Genomic DNA, 15,447 nt, shown 5'->3' on the forward strand with positions numbered 1-15,447 from the left:
CGCGCACTCGCCGTTCAGCAGAGAGAGCAAGGAGCGAGCGACCAGAGTGACCGCCTCGAAAGGGTCCGCTCTCGACCCGCTCGTTCCCTCCTCACGAGACGAGACGAGACGAGACGGGACTCGGGACTTGCTCTCTCTCGATCGCTCTCTCTGCCCGAGACGTGCACTGAACTGCTTCGACGTTGCACTACCGGCGAAAGGGTATCAGGCTACAAGCGCGAGAGAGGGGACGAGGCGTCTCCTCCAGAGGGGTAAAATCGGGTCGAGGCGGTCGAACGTCAACTACTTTACGCAGTCTTGTCGGCGACGTCCTTCTGGGCGGCGGCGGCGTAGCCCTTGGTCGTCTCGGACGCGTCCTGGGCGGCACTCTGTGGAGGACGATCGTCGTCAAAGAGAGGCTCGCGACGAGGCCGAGGGAGGGGAAGGGGGAGAGAAGGGGACGCACGGTCGCCGCCTTCTTGGTCTCGTCGACCTTCTGGCCGAGAGTCGAGGCCGCCTGGTCGGCCTGGCCCTTGAGGTCCGACTGCTCGACCTTCTTCTGGCCGGTGGCGATGAGGCTGCGGGAGGAGGGCGCGAGGTCAGGTTTCGGGCCCTGCGCGACGAGCGGGCGAGAGGGAGGGAGAGTGGGACGCACCCCTCGACCTGCTGAAGAGCACCGGCAGCAAGGTCACGCGCCTGGGCGACGTAGCCCTTGGGCGCGCCCGACTCGGCGCTCTGCTGCGCGTCGCCGGCAGCGTCCTGCGCCTTGGCGGCGCCCGTCGCGATCACGCTGTAGACGGGTCGAGGGTCAGGACATGTACTGAAGGCCGCATGATAAGGACGAGAGAGAGCTGTGGACGCACTCGGAGGCGGTGTGGAGGACGTTCGCCGCAAGGTCGCGGGCCTCGCCGACGAGCTCGCCGAGCGTGTGCTGCGAGTTGGCGCCGTGGGCGTTGTTGGCGGCGTCCTCGCCCGACTTGGCGCCGGCGTCCTGGCCCAGACCGACGAGGCCCTTGGCGTAGTCGAGCGTGGAGCTCGCGAGGTGGGTGGCCTGGTGGACGATCGTCTCGTCGCCGACCGCGCCACCCGTGGCGTTCCCGACCTTGTTGCTGATGCTCTCGTTGTTGGACATGGTGTGTGTTTGTGGTGGTGCTGAGGATGGAGGTGAGGTGGAAGGTGGAGGGAGGGAGGAGAAGGGCGAGAGGCGAGGGGAGGGGGCGGAAGGGAGGCCGAATGACGCGCTCTGCATTCTTCCGCCGACTCGCGCGTGAATGGCGACCCAAGTGTATGCGCTCGCCTCGCAACGGTGTCACTCCCAAGCCGGGAAGGCGGGGAAGGGAGAGACGCTCTCGCATGCGCAACTTCGGCGGGCACTACGTCGTTCTCTTTCTTGTTGACCTGTGCGCATTCAAAGAGTGAACGAGGAGGAACAGACGCTGCTGGAAAGTAACACCTCGACCCCGCTCGGTTTGACCTTCTCAAGTTGCCACTCCTCCTCTTTCGAGCCAGCGAGAACCATCGCCGTCGCATTTGCGCGCCTCGACGGACGCGAGTTCTTCAACGGGAACAGGGCTGAGCGAGGTAGGTGCACAACGCGGGCGTGTTCGTCGTCGTCGTTCCGTTCTCACCCCGAAAGCGCGAGAGGTCAAAGCGCTCGTCTGAGAGCGCCGCCCTCCCCGGCGCGCAGCACTCGCAGTATGTACGAGCGACGACGAAAGAACAACCTGCGGTAGCGAGCGCGCTGTATGCGAGCCCAAGTTCTCGATCACGGTCGCCCGCTCGCAGTCGACTTCTCAACTGATGGAGCGCTGCTCCCGCCCCGAGCGATCTACGCCGCGCCGTCGCGCGTCGCACAGAGCGCGCTTTCACAAGCGAGCCGGTCGCGACGCGAGCAAGGGAGCGGCGGTCACATCCCGCCTCCCGCTCGCTTCCTCTCTCTCTCTCCCTCCTCATTCGCTCCAGCACCTCCTTCTGCCGCGAACCTTTCGAGCCTCTTCTTAACTCGACGAACGATCCGCGACACACGCCCAAGCGCCTCGTCCCTCGCCCTCCTCCTCTTCTCAGTTTTTCTCTTCTCTCGCCTTTTTTTTTCCCCCTCCGCCTCTCCCTCTCTCGCCTCGAGAGCGCTCGGGTCAATCTCCAGGCATCTCTGCTCGTCTATGATCGTCGTCGTCGAGCCTCGTCGTGGCGCAGGACGAACGCTTACCTCGTCTCGTCCTCCTCCTCTCCCGCCCCACTTTGCGCAGCTTCACCCGATCTCGTTCTAGACCATGGCCCGCATCACCCGCTCTGCCGCCAAGGCCAGCCCTACCGTCGCCGCTCAAGTCGAAGCGATCCACGCCAAGGCCCTGGACGAGCACAAATCGTCGTCGCAGCGCAAGAAGGTCGAGCCCACCTCGGTCGACACGTGGCGCTCGGACATGGGCAACGTGCTCGACGACGACGAAGTCATGGCGAGCCTGAGCGACATCGAGCGCGACGAGGTCGACACCCGTGCTCGCAAGACGGCGAGCTCCACGCCCAAGTCGACGCCGCGCAAGAAGGCGCCGAGCGCGCCCAAGAAGGTCGCACGTGCGCCCCGTCTCGCGCCCGTCCGCGACGCGCCCGGTGTCGAGGACAGCGCCGCCATCGCCGAGCAGAAGGACGCCGTCGTCGCGCGTCTCGACCCCAAGCGCGCCGCCAAAGTCGCACGGGCCGTCGTCGTCGAGGTCGCCGAGGACGAGGACGTCGCCATGGAGCTTCTGTGCGGCTTGATGAGCAGTGCCAACATCACGGCTGGCCGATCCTACCTCGTCTACCGCTGCGCTGGCGACGGTGCGCCCCGCTTTTCCTTCCTCGAAACGACGTCGAGCGGCGCACTGACCTCGTGTCCTCGACCTCGGACCTTGCAGACTCGGACGCCTCGGACGACGACCAGCACCCGATCGGCGACATCTCTGACGACGACCTGTAGCTGCACAAGCGCGCCCTCATCTGTCTCGCCCTCGTCGAGACGATCCCCCTCTCGAACCTCCTGCCCTCGATGTAGCTGTGCCCAAGTCGTCCCTGTTGTACCACTTGCCATTCCTGCAACGACCTATATGCTCTCTGTGTGTCTGCACGTCCTGCAACTCTCGAGAGGCGAGCAATGGACGTTCGAGACGAAAGAGAGCTGGTCGACCTGCTCACGAGACGCGCTCTCGGAAGCCAGCATCTCTCAGTGCTGCCACAGAATGGCTCGGGAAGCGAACATAGTTGCAGGACGAGGCTCGTATACTGAGAAGGGGAAGAGGGACGCAGAGGACGAGGGCGCAGAGCGCAAAGACGAGAACCGCGAGGGGAGGCGGCGGCCGTGCGGCTCCTTTTGCTCGACGTACCCCGGTCCAACCGTCGCGCGGTCCGTCCTGATCGAGCTCCGAGTCCGCCGCAAGCCCTTCGATGTGCCCTCGCCCCCGTGATGAGGCCCGACGGCTCGTCGACGTCCTGAGAGCAAGCCAGGCGAGGGGGAGACCCGCCGCGTCGGCCAGGAAGTGGGTCGGGCGGGGGCGAGCATGGCACAGGGCAGTTGAAGGTCGTATCGCGACGGTGGAGCGGTCCTCACGGACAGCGGTGGTCGAGTCGGCTTCATCGGTCCGAGGTCGATGATGAGGAGGCTGGAGGACGGCGCAGACAGCGGGGCGCGACGCTGGTCGGGCGAGGGCAGCATTGAGCATGATGGCAAGGCGCACAGCTAGTGCACGCCTGGCCCTCGCGCCATGAGAGGAGGGAGGAGGTGGATCAACCCGCCAGGCTCGCTCTCGTTGTCCTCCAACCACGGCTCCAGCTCTCGCCCGCCGCTGCTTGAGCGCCAGCTCGCGAGACCGGCCCAGTGCGCAGCTTACGCGCCCTGCCGTCGCACTCCTCGCACTACGTTCTGCGGCTCGTCCGCCTCGAGCCCGCGTCGTCACCCAGCTCGTCCTGTTCGAGTCGACCACGAGAAGCCCTGCGAGCGCGTCCACGTCAAGCACCGACTGCACGGTGGCCGCAGACGAGCCGAGTGAGTCCCCTCTCGAACCTCCTCGCACCACCTCCATAGCCTCGGTCCTTGTCGCTGACCTTCTTCCCCTCGCGTACAGCACGATGGCCAGCTCCGGGTCGACTGAACGGCGCCCAGGCGAGGTCGGGTCCATCACGGCGCTCAAGTCGCAGCCACGCGCCGACGAGGCGCTCGACCTGTTGCGCAAGATCGCGTCCTTGGTCAAGCCCATCATGCGCCGGCACGGTTGGCACCTGCCGACGCTCTCTGAGTTCTTCCCCAAGAACCCGAACCTGCTCGGCGTCAACATCAACGGCGGTGTGAAGATCTGCATCCGCCTGCGGCCCCAGCACGACCCGTCGTCGTTCCTCCCGCTCGAGGACTCGCTCATCGGCACCATGCTCCACGAGCTCGTCCACAACGTGCGAGGTCCGCACGACGACATCTTCTTCAAGAAGCTCGACGCCCTCCAGGACGAGTACGACGAGCTGCGCGCCAAGGGCTACAGCGGCGAGGGCTTCCTTGGCGACGGACGCCGCGTCGGCGAGGGCGTCGGGCCCGACAAGGGCGTCAGCGTGCGCGAGGCGCGCGAGAAGGCGCTTAAGAGCTTCGAAGAGCGCGAGCGCGTCCGCAAGGTGCTCGGGACGGGCGGCCGGCTCGGCGGCGCGGCGCCCGACACGAGGGGCAAGAGGATGTGCGACGTGCTGGCCGAGGTGCGTCCCCCTTTCCCTGCCCTCTCTCGATGCCTCTCGTACTGACTCGAGTCGAGTGACCACAGGCTGCAGAGCGCCGCATGCGGGCCAAGAAGACGTGCGGCGGCGACGACGCGCACGACCACCCATCGGGCTCGACCAAGGCCGACCTCCCGCCCGAGGTCCAGGACGACATCAACCGCGCCGAGCGCGACAGCCGCACCGTCGTGCTCGACCTGACCGAGGCCAGCAGCGACGAGGACGAGCCGGTCGTCGTCGTCGCCGGGCCGAGCGGCAGCAGCAGCGCGAGGGTCAGGCCCGAGCCGGACGATGCGGGCCGTGCGCGGTCGTCCTCGCCAGAGCTCGAGGTCCTCCCCGCCAAGCGCAGCGCGCCTCGGCCCTCACCGCCGCCCAACAAGCGTCGCGCGCCCCGTCCAGCACCCCCCGCCGCCGCGTTCACCTCGACCGTCGCGCGCGACGCCTCGAGCGCGTCCTCTGGCGCCCCTTCCTCCTCCCGCTCCACCTCCACAACATCGCGCACTATGCCTGCGCGTCGCGCCGACCCACCTCCCCCTCGTCGCACCGCCGCGGCTTCCACCTCGTCTGGCGCTCGCTCCGCCGCCGCCCTCTCGGCCTGGCCGTGCGCCCTCTGCACCTACCTCAACCCGTCGCCTGTCGCCCTCGCGTGCGCCATCTGCCTCGCCGAGCGCCCTGCGTCGACCCTGCCCGGCGTGCCGGACTCGGCGTCGCGCACGCGCACGCGCCTCGAGGAGGACGACGGTTGGGCGTGCGAGGCGTGCTCCACGGGTAACGGGCACTTGTTCTGGAGCTGCAGGGAGTGCGGGACGGTCAAGACGAGCAGCGCGATTGGCTGAGCGGGAGCAGGGGCGGCAGGGGAGGACGGCGGCCGGGCTCTTGAGGTTGATGAGGGTGGAGAAGGAGCGGGGGAACGAGGACAGGAGGCGCTTTCTGCTTGGTAGCTCTATGCTTTCTTGTTGATGTACTCTCAATGCGCTCGTCTTTGCAGTCTGGTCGCGTTGCAGGCAGAGGCCCGGGCTCGTGCGCGACGAGAGCCGGCGAGAGGTGGCCCTACGAGGCGAGAGAAGGGGCTCTACGGCCAAATGGGTGCTCGCACGTCCTCGGCGTACCTTCACGTCCTACAGGAGACGCAGGAGGGTGTCAGGACGACGTTCGAGAGGATCACAGAGGCAGGCGAGGACGCACCGAGAGCTGACTCGGACGGGCGCGACCGGCCACTCGGCAGCTCTTCCGCTCGCCGAATCCGGGTCGAGCGATTCTGCGGGCGGGTCGCGAAGGGAATCAACCCGGCTCGGCGAGGAGAAGGAAGGGCGGAACGAGGGCGCACCATGATCCAGCTCGTCCACCGACGAGCTCATCCTCCCTCTGCCGCCCTCAGTCGGCCTGCATGTCGTCTCGCCCCGCGTGCGCACCCGCCACCGGCTCCTCCTGCACCAGAAGCTTTGACCGCACGACGGTCGGGCGGGCCGAGATGTCGAGGAGGCGGGCGAGCGACCCTGCGCCGTCGTCTGCTGCGCCTGCCGGCGGCGCGACCTGCTCCGTCGCGACGCCCTGCTGCTGCCGCTCGGCCGTCTCGCCGTCGTCACTGTCGCCCTCGTCGCTGTCGTCGTCGCTCGTGGTGGAGTCGTCGTCGTCAGTGGACGAGTCGTCGTCGCTCGAGTCTGTGATTTCCTCGACGACGACGGCCTCGTCTGGTGATGCGGTGCCGGGCTGGGGAGGGTCGAGGTGGGCGTTGGCGTCGCGGATCTGGGGAAGGAAGGCCTGGAGGCGGTCGAGGAGGGCCGAAGGGGGAGGAGGGAGGACGAAGCGCGATGAGGGAGGAGGGAGGGTCGGGACCTCGAGGCGCTCCGGTGCTGGCTGATGCGGGGGTTGTTTCGGAGGAGCCATGTGGTGCTGGCTGGCTCGCGTCGGTGCCCGTAGCGGGTGAGAGAGACTGAGCGCGGTTGAACGAGGACGAGGAGTTCGCCCGCCCAAGCTGGGTTTCGCTCCATCTCTTCCCGTCGGCCTCGTGCTGGGCTAGACGCAGCCAGTACAGCGTCAAACAATTCCACTGGGGCTGTCCCACCACTCGGCAACCTCTCTCGTCGTGCCGTCGCCATCTCGTCGGCGCTCAGCTCTCCCCACCTCCCGACTCGTCTCCGCGCCCTCTCCGCCCCGACACTCGCCCAGCCGCCAATGCTCCCAGCCGCACAAGCACCACCACACCTGCCACCGAGCTCCCCGACCCACCCGTCCCCCGACCCGTCCTCGCCCCGCCCTCGCACCCGCTCCCGCACCTCGTCCATCCGCCGCAAGCCCGTCTCGTACCTCGAGGGAGACGACGTCGAGCTCCTCGCCGTCCACGACGCCGCAGCCACCGCCACAGCCTCGTGGCAGCTCCGCACCGGCGACGGTCCCCGCGCCTCAGGTCCGCCCGACTCTCCCTCCCGCCTTTGTCCTGCTCGTGTTCGCTTTACTGACCCTCGCGCTCCACAGGCTCGGGACCACCTTCGCCTGCTCCATCCTCGACCTCGCACGCTTTCCCGCCACTACTCGCCCGAGCGCAACCGCCCGCATCCGCCTCGAGCTCTGCCCTCGCAACCCCCGCCGCTCCAGCCTCGTCCCTCGAGCCCTCGCCGAGCACGTCGTCGTATCAGCGGCCCTACCTCGACCAGCCGCCTTCTTCGAGCACGACGACGCAGCACGCCGGCGCCAGCAACCCGTTCGCGACGCTGTCGTCGTCGCGGCGCTCGCTCCGGTCGCAGCGCAGCTCGGTCGGCGACGAGAGCGTGTTCGGCACGGCGCCGGTCGGCGTCATCGGCGAGACGCGGCCGCGCGAGGTGATCCGGGTCGAGCGTGACTACTCGGCGGGCGAGACGTGTCAGATGTGGAGCGGGTGGATCTGGGAGCTCGAGGGCAGGGTGCGTCTCATCCTCTCTCTCTCTCTCTCTTTGAGCGCCCCCGAGCTGACTTGTACGCCGTGCAGGTCTCGCCGACCGACTACCAGAACGCGCTCAACGAGGTCAACGAGGTGCTCGCGTCGGCGCACGACCCGACTCGGTCCGTCCTCGACAACTGCTTGGCCATCGTCACGCTCTACCTGTCGCCGCTCGTCCTCTCGTCGCACTACGAGCGGGTACGTCTGCTCTCCTTCTCCTTGTCTCCCTCTCGAACGAACTGACAGAGGACGCACGCCCGCAGGAGATCCGCCGCTTGCACTCGGTCCTCGAGCGACTCAACCGCGACCTGTTCAACCCGGCCGGGCTCAACCTCCTCTCGCCGCTCAAGCGCGCCTTCCTCTTTGTGCGTCCTCGCACATTTTCTCTCTCCCTCCCCCCTTCTTTCATTCTCGAGCGTGCTGCGGACGGGCGGGGAGCGAGGTGCGGCGAGGCGAGGCGAGGACTCGCGCTCGAGGTCGCCTGAGCCGTCGGGCCCGGCGGCGGCGGGCACTGCCTTCCGCAGCAGCGGTCGCCGGTCGCAGTCGATCGAGCGGGCGGGCGCTGCACGGTCCCAGCTGCGTCGAGCACGGTCGGACTTTTGCTGACGGCCCCTCCCTCGGTGGCGTCGGTGCGCGCAGCTCGAGATAGAGTACTACTGATCGGCGCTAGCGCAAAGTGTGAAAGGGTGCGTCGTACGCGCGAGAGCAGGGCGCGGACCCTTTTGCAAAAGAATCGAGTGCGCTCGCCGAGGAGAGCGGCGTCGTCGTCGCTCGGACTTTTTGAGTTGCACCGCCTTGCGCGTCGGACGAGAGAGAGAGAGCGGTTCAACCTTCCTCGCCGGGCCAAGCGAAACAGTGGGACTTGGCGAGGTCAACGTCATGGAAGCGTCTCTCGGTCCTATTGCCGGAGGTCGGACAGGCTGCAGCTGGCAGGCACGCCCACCGCGGCGAGGCCTCGAGGCCGCTCGACGACGAACGACGACCTGCAGCCGATTTCAAAATCGGTGGCGGCCGGACCTGGAGGTTTTCCCGGTCGACGAGCGGGGGCAGCCAAGGGGACCGTTCGACCGCAGACACGTACTGCAAACGCTGCACAGGCGCACCGCCAGAGAGCGAAGAGAGCGACGCCGTCCTCCCGCTTCCCGCTCGCTCGGCTTCTCGCGTCCCTCGCCTCTTCCTACCTCGGCTCCTGCACCCGGCGCACAACTACGAGCCCGCGAACACCCGCCAGCCACCTCTCGACGACCGACCGGGCACAACACGCTCTGCCCAAGACCCCTCTCCCCCCCGTCCCTCTCCCCCTTCATCTCCGATCGCCGTCCTTCCGCCGCCCTCTCGGCAACCTCGCCCTCAGCCATGGCCGCTGGACCGTCGAGCGCGCGCAGCGCAAGCGCGAGCGAGGACGCGACGCCGTCCCCCGTCGATGGGCCCGGCTCGTCGCTCGGAGGAGGCGGTCGAGAAGATGCGGGAGAAGTGGGCAGCACGGGCGCGGCGGGCGCAGGGCGCAAGCAGGGGGCCAAGCGCGGTGCAGCAGGCGAGCAGAAGCTCGACAAGGACGGCAACCCCAAGAAGAAGCGCAAACAGCTCGTGTGCGTCCCTCTCTCTCTCTCTCCACCTTCGGGCGGGCGGGTGAGCGGGTCGGCGCGGGGAGACGGGCCTCCCTCCTCTCCTCGCTCCCTTGGTTCGTCTGGAGGACGACTGGACCTCGGTCTACACCTACTGATGGCCTGCATCCCACAGCGCGTGCGACTCGTGCCGGCTGAGGCGCGTCAAGTGCGACAAGGCCGACAAGGAGGGCGGCGACTGCAGCGAGTGCGCCCGCAAGGCCATCCAGTGCGTCCCTGTCCGCTCTCCCGCCTCGAGAGGGTGCTCACCGTGCCCACCGTCCCGCAGCTGCACCGACACGTACGTCAAAAACAAGCCCAAGGTCGTCCGAGGCGGCAAGCTCATCAACCAGGCCAAGTACGTCCTCCCTCTCTCGCTCGTTCGCCCTGTTCGTCCTCAAATTGACAAACCTGGTCGTGCAGGGCGCTGTACGGCGACAACGGCCAGTCGCCAGGCGTCACCTCGCCGCCGTCGCCCGTCAAGAACGAGTACGAGCTCCAGGAGGACCCGCGACGGTTGTCGGCCTCGACCGCCTCCATCAACGCCACCTCGCCGTCTGCGCGCCTCGCGTCCCTGTCTCTCGGCCACGACCTGGGCGACCGTGCGTCCCACATCCTCTTTTCTCCCACCCCTTCTCGCTTGCCAGGCCGGCACCCTCGAGGCTCACCTCCACTGCCACGCCGTGCGCAGATCTCGTCCGCGTCTTCTTCGACGTGTTCCAGCCTCAATGTCCGCTCGTCGACACGATGTTGTTCCTCCAGGCGTGGGAGAACGCCGGGCGCGTCACCGAGAACCTGAGCCCGGCCAACGAGTGCCTCGCCCTCGTCATCCAGGTGCGTCCCTGCTCGTCCTCCTGTCCGTCTGCGTCGAGGTGCAAGCCCGTACTGACATCGAGCACGACGTCGCAGGCCTGGGCAGCTCGCCTCACCGACCACCCGGCGGCCATCGGCAACGGCGCGCCCTCGCTGCAGGACCTGCGCAACGGCGCGAGGCGGGACTTTACGGCGGTCGGCAACCGGCGCGAGGAGTTTGCGAGGACGGCGATGGAGCGGGCGATGGTGGCAGTCGATCAGCGAGGCGCGCTCCGGCTCAGCAGCGCGTCGTGCTGCGCCGCCCTCACCCTCCTCGAGTTCCTCATTACCTGTGCGTCCAGCCTTTCTCCTCCTCCTCTCTCTCTCTCTTCCGTTCTCGTGCTGAGCGAGTACTGACTGCTCCCAGTCGGCTATCCAGGGGGTGACGCGCAGCGCGCGCACACGACCGGCCGGTACCTCCTCGCCGCCGCGAGCGAGCACTTGCGCAACCTTCAGCTCGACCAGTGCGACGACCCGACCGAGCGACCTCTGCGACCCGAGCAGGCGTCGAACGGCACGCTCCTCTGGATGCTCTACACGCGCGACTCGCTCTCGTCCATGTTCGGCGGTCGCTTCTGCTCCTTGTGCGTCCTCTTCCTCCCCTCTCTGCCTCCCGTCCGTCGCAGCAATTGACGACCATGCTCGCACAGGACCGACGCCGACCTTACGGCCTTCTCGCCGCTCATGACGGGCAGCATCACGGCCGACGTCATCCCCTACATCACCTCGAGCGACCCGCTCCTCCTCTCGGGCCTCGCCGTCGCCAGCATCTTCCGCTACCTCGTCTCGACCGTCCGCGACACTGTCAACCGCCTCACGAACCGTGCGTCCCGACCTCTTCCCCTCCTTCCGACACCACCTCCAGAGCGCGCACTGACCTCGTCGGCCTTGACCTCGCAGCGATCGCTCGGCGACAGCGTGTGTCGGAGCAGATGGTGCAGGAGCTGTGGGCCGCGATCGACGAGGGCGGTCGGTACGGCTCGATCTTTCGAGCGTCGGTGGAAAGGACGAGTTTCGGGCCCAACGCGCCCAACATCGACGTGTGGTGCGTCCTCGTCCTCGCCTTTCTCTCGTCGGGCCGCAGAACTCGACCTGACTCTCCTCTCGCTCTGCGCAGGTTCCGCGACATCGTCGCCATGCGCTCGCAGCACCTCCTCGGCATCCACCTGTGCCTGTCGGACCGCCTGCGCGAGGAGGAGATCAAGGCGGCGACGCAGCCTGCAGGCGAGGGCGATGCCGCGTACCTCGACGTGCTGCGTCGGCTGCACCGCCAGTCGGACGAGCGCTTCTTCCGTGTCTCGAGGGAGTACTGCGACCTCTTGGTGCGTCCCGCTCTCTCTCTCTCTCGCCTTCTCTTCTCGAGCGACACGAGCTCACACTTCTCCTGTCCTGCAGCATCGTTACGGCGGCAACCTCCTGTTCTCGGCGTCGGTCACGGTCGAGTACTCGTCGCACTTCCTCAACCAGCTCATCGACACGCCGGCGTGGGAGCAAGGCGGGCCGAACGACTATCCGTGGACGGTCAAGGTCGAGGAGGTGACGCGCTGCTTGGAGGTCGTCCAGCTCGCCGGCTGGTCGTGGGGCGGGTTCGACGCCGTGTGCGACCGGGCTCGCCAAGCGCTGTCGCAGCAGGGCGCCCAGCTCCACCACCGCCCGCCTCCCGGCGCCCTCCTCCCGCCGATCTCGACCTCGTACGCGCCCGGCGGCCTCGTCGCCAACGCGCCGCCGCCCTCGCACAGCGGCGCCGCCGACTGGCCGTCGATGCACGCCCACGACGGCCACGGCCAAGGCCCGAGCCACGGCGGCGCCATGTACGGCGCGCACAAGCTTCGCCCGCCGTCCTTCTCCAACTTCTCGCCCGTCAGCCCCAACGGCGCGCCGCCGACGCCGCAGAGCCTCCCGAGCGCGCACTCGGGCACCCACTCGGCGCACATCTCGCCCGTCGGGACGGGCGCAGGCGGCATGCTCGCGCCGCCGATGCCGCTCCCGTCTCACGGCGCCGCGTTCGGTTCGCCCGGCGGGCACGGTGCGGCGGGCGACTTGCGCAGGAGGACGCTGCCGCCCATCTCGACGTACCGCCTTTCGAGCGTCGACGATCCCTCTTCGTCGACGGCGGCCAACTCGCATTTCCTCCCTGCCCCTCACGCCTCGACCACCGGTGGACACTGAGCTCTCTTCGGCGCACACATACACACGCACACCCTTCTTGCACCGACCCTCCTCGTTCTCGCACGACGGGCTGGTCCCGTCTCTGTCCCTCCCCCTCCCTCCCTCTCTCTCTCGCTCTCGTAGCTTGTTGTCCCCGCATCGCATAGCTCCCCCTCTTCGCCCTTTGACAGGGCCCAACACAGACGCTTCGACTCGCTCCTTGTCCTCCTCGGGTTCGCAGAGAGACAGCGAAAGAGAGCGAGAGAGAGAGAGCGAGAGAGAGGACGGAATGGGAGAAGATGATGCATTGCGTGCGAGGAGCAAAGACTAGAACGACCCTATCGACACTGCCCTCGCTGTACTCAGTCGCTGTCCGAGTCGTCAGAGCTCGAGTCGCTGTCCGAATCCGAGTCCGTCTCGCTGTCCTCGTCGTCGTCTGCTCCCGACCCGTCCTCGCCGTCCGAGTCGTCGCGCCGCTTGACCGGCAGGCCCTTCATGAGCGCCATCTGGCCGGCGAGCGAGTCCTCGTCCGGCTCGCTGATGTCGTCGTCCTCGTCGTCGATGCCCTCGTCGTCGTCCTCCTTGGGCTGCTCGACCTTCATGCGCATGTCCTTCTGCGCGCCCGTCCCGACGAACGAGTCGCTCGCGACGTAGACCTGGAACGTGTACAGGCCCGGGCCGGGAGGCGCCTGGAACGACATGCGGACGGTGCGGGTCGCCGACGCGCCCATGTCGGTGAAGCGGTACGGCGCGACAAAGACGCGATTGAGCTTGTGGTCGCCGACAAAGATGTGCCACGCCGGCTTGCGGTTCTGCGGGAGGTGCGAGAGGTGTGTGTCAGGCGTGCTGAACTCGGAAGAGGGAGAGAGAGAGGTGACGAGAGGACGCACCTTGGGGAAGTGAGGTGCGTGCGCAATCGGGGTCGGGACGACGCCGTCCTCCTTCTTGCTCCTGCGCCCGATGAGCTCGTCGACCGACTGCTCGCCACCCTCGTCGGCCGTGTCGTGCGTGATGCTGACGACCTCGGGCGTGGTGCGCTTGGTCCCGGGAGGCGCGAGTCGCAACTTGAGCTCGAACGAGACGATGGCGCCCGGCGTGACGACCTTCTCGCCGGCGACTGCAGGTACGAGAAAGAGAGAGTCAGGACGAGGGCGATCGGAGAGAGCGCGGAGCGCGCGCGAGAGAGAGAGAGAGAGAGCGGGCGCACCCTCGAACTTGGCGCCGACGACGTCGACAATCGGCCAGCTCCTCGCGACGTCGTGCGCGTCCTTCTTGTCGCCCTCGGGCAGGCCGTTGAGGATCTTGTCGACCTGGGCACGGTCGAGCTCGCCGAACTGCTTGACCGTCTCGACGCCCTGCTTCTTGGCGGCGGCGGCGAGTTCGGGCGTGACATGCGGAAGCTGGAGGAGCGGCGACGACGACGGGTGGACGGCCTGCAGGAGGAACTGCTGGAGGTGGAGGATCGAGATGTAGGTCGAGAGCCAGTTGTGGGCGAGCGCGATCGAGGCGAGGCCCGAGCACAGGGGGAGGGCGATCGAGGCGGTGAGGTACTTCTCTGCGGGCGCACAGGCTCGAGTCAGTACGTCTGACAAGGAGGATTGAGGTCGTCGGCGAGACAGGACGCACCCTTGAGGAGGTTGGCGTCCTTGATCGGCAAGCGAAGGAGGTACGCGGCAATCATGACGCGGGCACGCTTCTTGGCCGGCGTCCACGTGGCGTAGCCGTCCCAGCCCGCCTGGCCGTCGACGCCCTCGCGCACAGTTGACACGAGGCGCGCGTACTCGTCGACAGCGGCCTTGCTCGGCGACTTGCGGAGCTTGACGAGCTTCGGGTTGACGGCGAACTCGTCCGACGAGGCGAGCACATCGACGAGCTGCGGGAACGTCGACTCCTCCTTGAGGGCGTGGAAGTACTTGGACGCGGTCGAGTTGAGGACGCCGTCCTTGGTGAGCTTGCGCGTGCCGTACCACCAGCGACCCTGCGAGGCGAAGGAAGGCGCGAGTGAGCTCGCGTGCTCGACGAGATGAAAGAGGTGGCGACAGGACGCACGACGAGGACGGGGAGGACGACGCCGAGAAGGAGGGCGTAGGCGCCGATGACGAACGGCGAGTTCTTGCTCTCGACGATCCAGGCCGGGAGGGCGATGCCGGAGCTGAACTCCTGCTTGCCGTCCGGGTGGCCGTACAGCTCGTAGTTGCGGCGGCTCACGTCGTCGGTGAGGCTGCGAGGGCGAGAATCGAGAGTCAGCAGGCGGGCCTGAAAGGCTCGGAGAAAGGAGAGAAGGGAAACGAGGGACGCACGCCTTGTAGGCCTTTGTCAGCTCGACAAAGTGGCTGTCGGCCTCCTCCTTGGTCTGGTTCTCGGGAGCGTGAGCTTGTCCGGGTGGCTGTGTGAGCGACCCGTCAGTTAGTGCGGGAGGGAAGGAGCGAGGGGGACGACGGACAACTTGAGCGACAGCTTGCGGTAGTGCTTCTTGATCTGCTTCTCGGTCGCTCCCTGCGCGCACGCGTTCGTGTCAGTCGACGTCTCGCAGGATAGTAGGAGAGCTCGAGAACGCACAGCCGAGACGCCGAGGATCGTGAACGGGTCAAAGGACGCGCCCTCGCCCTCGATGAGGAGCGCGCGCTGGACGACGACGGCGAGCGCGACCCAGCCGACCGCGAGCAGGAAGTGCCTGTGTGAGGTCTCGAGACGTCAGTCACAGTCCTCGTGCGGCGAGTGGGACGAAGCCGGACGCACCGGACGCCGACGGCTCCCTTTGCCCCACCGGCCCTCCTCGCCTCGGGCGTCTTGCGGTTCCAGGCTTGACAGGGCGCCTTGACGCGGGCTGCTGCGCGCTCTGCGCCGCCGAACAGGGTCGCGTAGGTGAAGGGGAGGAGGACGAGGAGGAGGACGGTCAGGAGGAAGAAGTAGGACTGCGAGCGCGACGACGAGGGTCAGTGAGGGCGCGGTCGGAGGTGGAGGAGGGTGCAGCGGACCTGTCCACTCGTGTCATAGGTGTAGCCGGCCATCCTGAGGCGTGGCGAGCGGCGGGAGCTCGACGCCGGGAGGTGGTGGAGGGCGAGCGACGATTCGGACGTGGAGCTGCACAAGTCGCGTCTCGCTCTCTCGCCGGGTCGTTCGAGAGGTGCTTTGCGCTCTTTGGCACTCGCTCTGGTGCCCCGTCCGTCCCGCGCTTGACAGAATGGCGCGAGAGGCTCCCGCTTTCCCTCTTCTCGACGA

The 15,447-nt window shown here is 67.5% G+C and overlaps 7 protein-coding genes across 7 annotated transcripts; 4 read left to right on the forward strand and 3 right to left on the reverse strand.

The window, feature by feature from the left end:
* Positions 1 to 161: 161 nt before the first annotated feature.
* On the reverse strand, positions 162 to 1,148 carry RHOBADRAFT_65993 (uncharacterized protein). The gene is made up of 4 exons (XM_018418844.1): positions 843 to 1,148; positions 635 to 769; positions 446 to 557; positions 162 to 368 (listed from the first exon to the last, which is right to left on the reverse strand). The coding sequence occupies exons 1-4, from the start codon at positions 1,109 to 1,111 to the stop codon at positions 288 to 290; spliced, it is 597 nt and encodes a 198-aa protein (XP_018273536.1). The 5' UTR covers positions 1,112 to 1,148; the 3' UTR covers positions 162 to 287.
* Positions 1,149 to 2,249: 1,101 nt separating this feature from the next.
* RHOBADRAFT_51335 (uncharacterized protein) lies at positions 2,250 to 3,064 on the forward strand (the record flags this gene model as incomplete). Its single annotated transcript, XM_018415782.1, has 2 exons — positions 2,250 to 2,793; positions 2,871 to 3,064. The coding sequence occupies 2 exons, from the start codon at positions 2,250 to 2,252 to the stop codon at positions 2,930 to 2,932; spliced, it is 606 nt and encodes a 201-aa protein (XP_018273537.1). The 3' UTR covers positions 2,933 to 3,064.
* A 1,013-nt stretch (positions 3,065 to 4,077) lies between these two features.
* On the forward strand, positions 4,078 to 4,731 carry RHOBADRAFT_12115 (uncharacterized protein; the record flags this gene model as incomplete). Its single annotated transcript, XM_018412078.1, has 1 exon — positions 4,078 to 4,731. One exon carries the CDS (start codon positions 4,078 to 4,080, stop codon positions 4,729 to 4,731), a length of 654 nt encoding a protein of 217 aa, XP_018273538.1.
* A 952-nt stretch (positions 4,732 to 5,683) lies between these two features.
* RHOBADRAFT_51336 (uncharacterized protein) lies at positions 5,684 to 6,591 on the reverse strand (the record flags this gene model as incomplete). Its single annotated transcript, XM_018415783.1, has 3 exons — positions 5,684 to 5,822; positions 5,890 to 5,962; positions 6,032 to 6,591. The coding sequence occupies one exon, from the start codon at positions 6,589 to 6,591 to the stop codon at positions 6,079 to 6,081; it is 513 nt and encodes a 170-aa protein (XP_018273539.1). The 3' UTR covers positions 5,684 to 5,822; positions 5,890 to 5,962; positions 6,032 to 6,078.
* Positions 6,592 to 6,879: 288 nt separating this feature from the next.
* RHOBADRAFT_41484 (uncharacterized protein) lies at positions 6,880 to 8,227 on the forward strand (the record flags this gene model as incomplete). Its single annotated transcript, XM_018413893.1, has 5 exons — positions 6,880 to 7,111; positions 7,180 to 7,604; positions 7,670 to 7,819; positions 7,885 to 7,986; positions 8,108 to 8,227. The coding sequence occupies 5 exons, from the start codon at positions 6,880 to 6,882 to the stop codon at positions 8,225 to 8,227; spliced, it is 1,029 nt and encodes a 342-aa protein (XP_018273540.1).
* Positions 8,228 to 8,977: 750 nt separating this feature from the next.
* On the forward strand, positions 8,978 to 12,246 carry RHOBADRAFT_41485 (uncharacterized protein; the record flags this gene model as incomplete). Its single annotated transcript, XM_018413894.1, has 11 exons — positions 8,978 to 9,210; positions 9,362 to 9,454; positions 9,515 to 9,583; positions 9,649 to 9,827; positions 9,917 to 10,059; positions 10,135 to 10,369; positions 10,457 to 10,661; positions 10,728 to 10,900; positions 10,978 to 11,122; positions 11,195 to 11,399; positions 11,473 to 12,246. 11 exons carry the CDS (start codon positions 8,978 to 8,980, stop codon positions 12,244 to 12,246), a joined length of 2,454 nt encoding a protein of 817 aa, XP_018273541.1.
* A 341-nt stretch (positions 12,247 to 12,587) lies between these two features.
* RHOBADRAFT_41486 (uncharacterized protein) lies at positions 12,588 to 15,236 on the reverse strand (the record flags this gene model as incomplete). The annotated part of the gene is made up of 10 exons (XM_018413895.1): positions 12,588 to 13,037; positions 13,116 to 13,342; positions 13,433 to 13,780; positions 13,852 to 14,203; positions 14,275 to 14,446; positions 14,526 to 14,611; positions 14,665 to 14,721; positions 14,785 to 14,899; positions 14,965 to 15,140; positions 15,204 to 15,236. The coding sequence occupies 10 exons, from the start codon at positions 15,234 to 15,236 to the stop codon at positions 12,588 to 12,590; spliced, it is 2,016 nt and encodes a 671-aa protein (XP_018273542.1).
* Between the last annotated feature and the right edge of the window lie 211 nt (positions 15,237 to 15,447).

This window comes from Rhodotorula graminis (genome assembly GCF_001329695.1).
Source record: "Rhodotorula graminis WP1 unplaced genomic scaffold RHOBAscaffold_2, whole genome shotgun sequence".
In the NCBI taxonomy this organism is placed as follows: Eukaryota; Fungi; Basidiomycota; class Microbotryomycetes; order Sporidiobolales; family Sporidiobolaceae; genus Rhodotorula; species Rhodotorula graminis.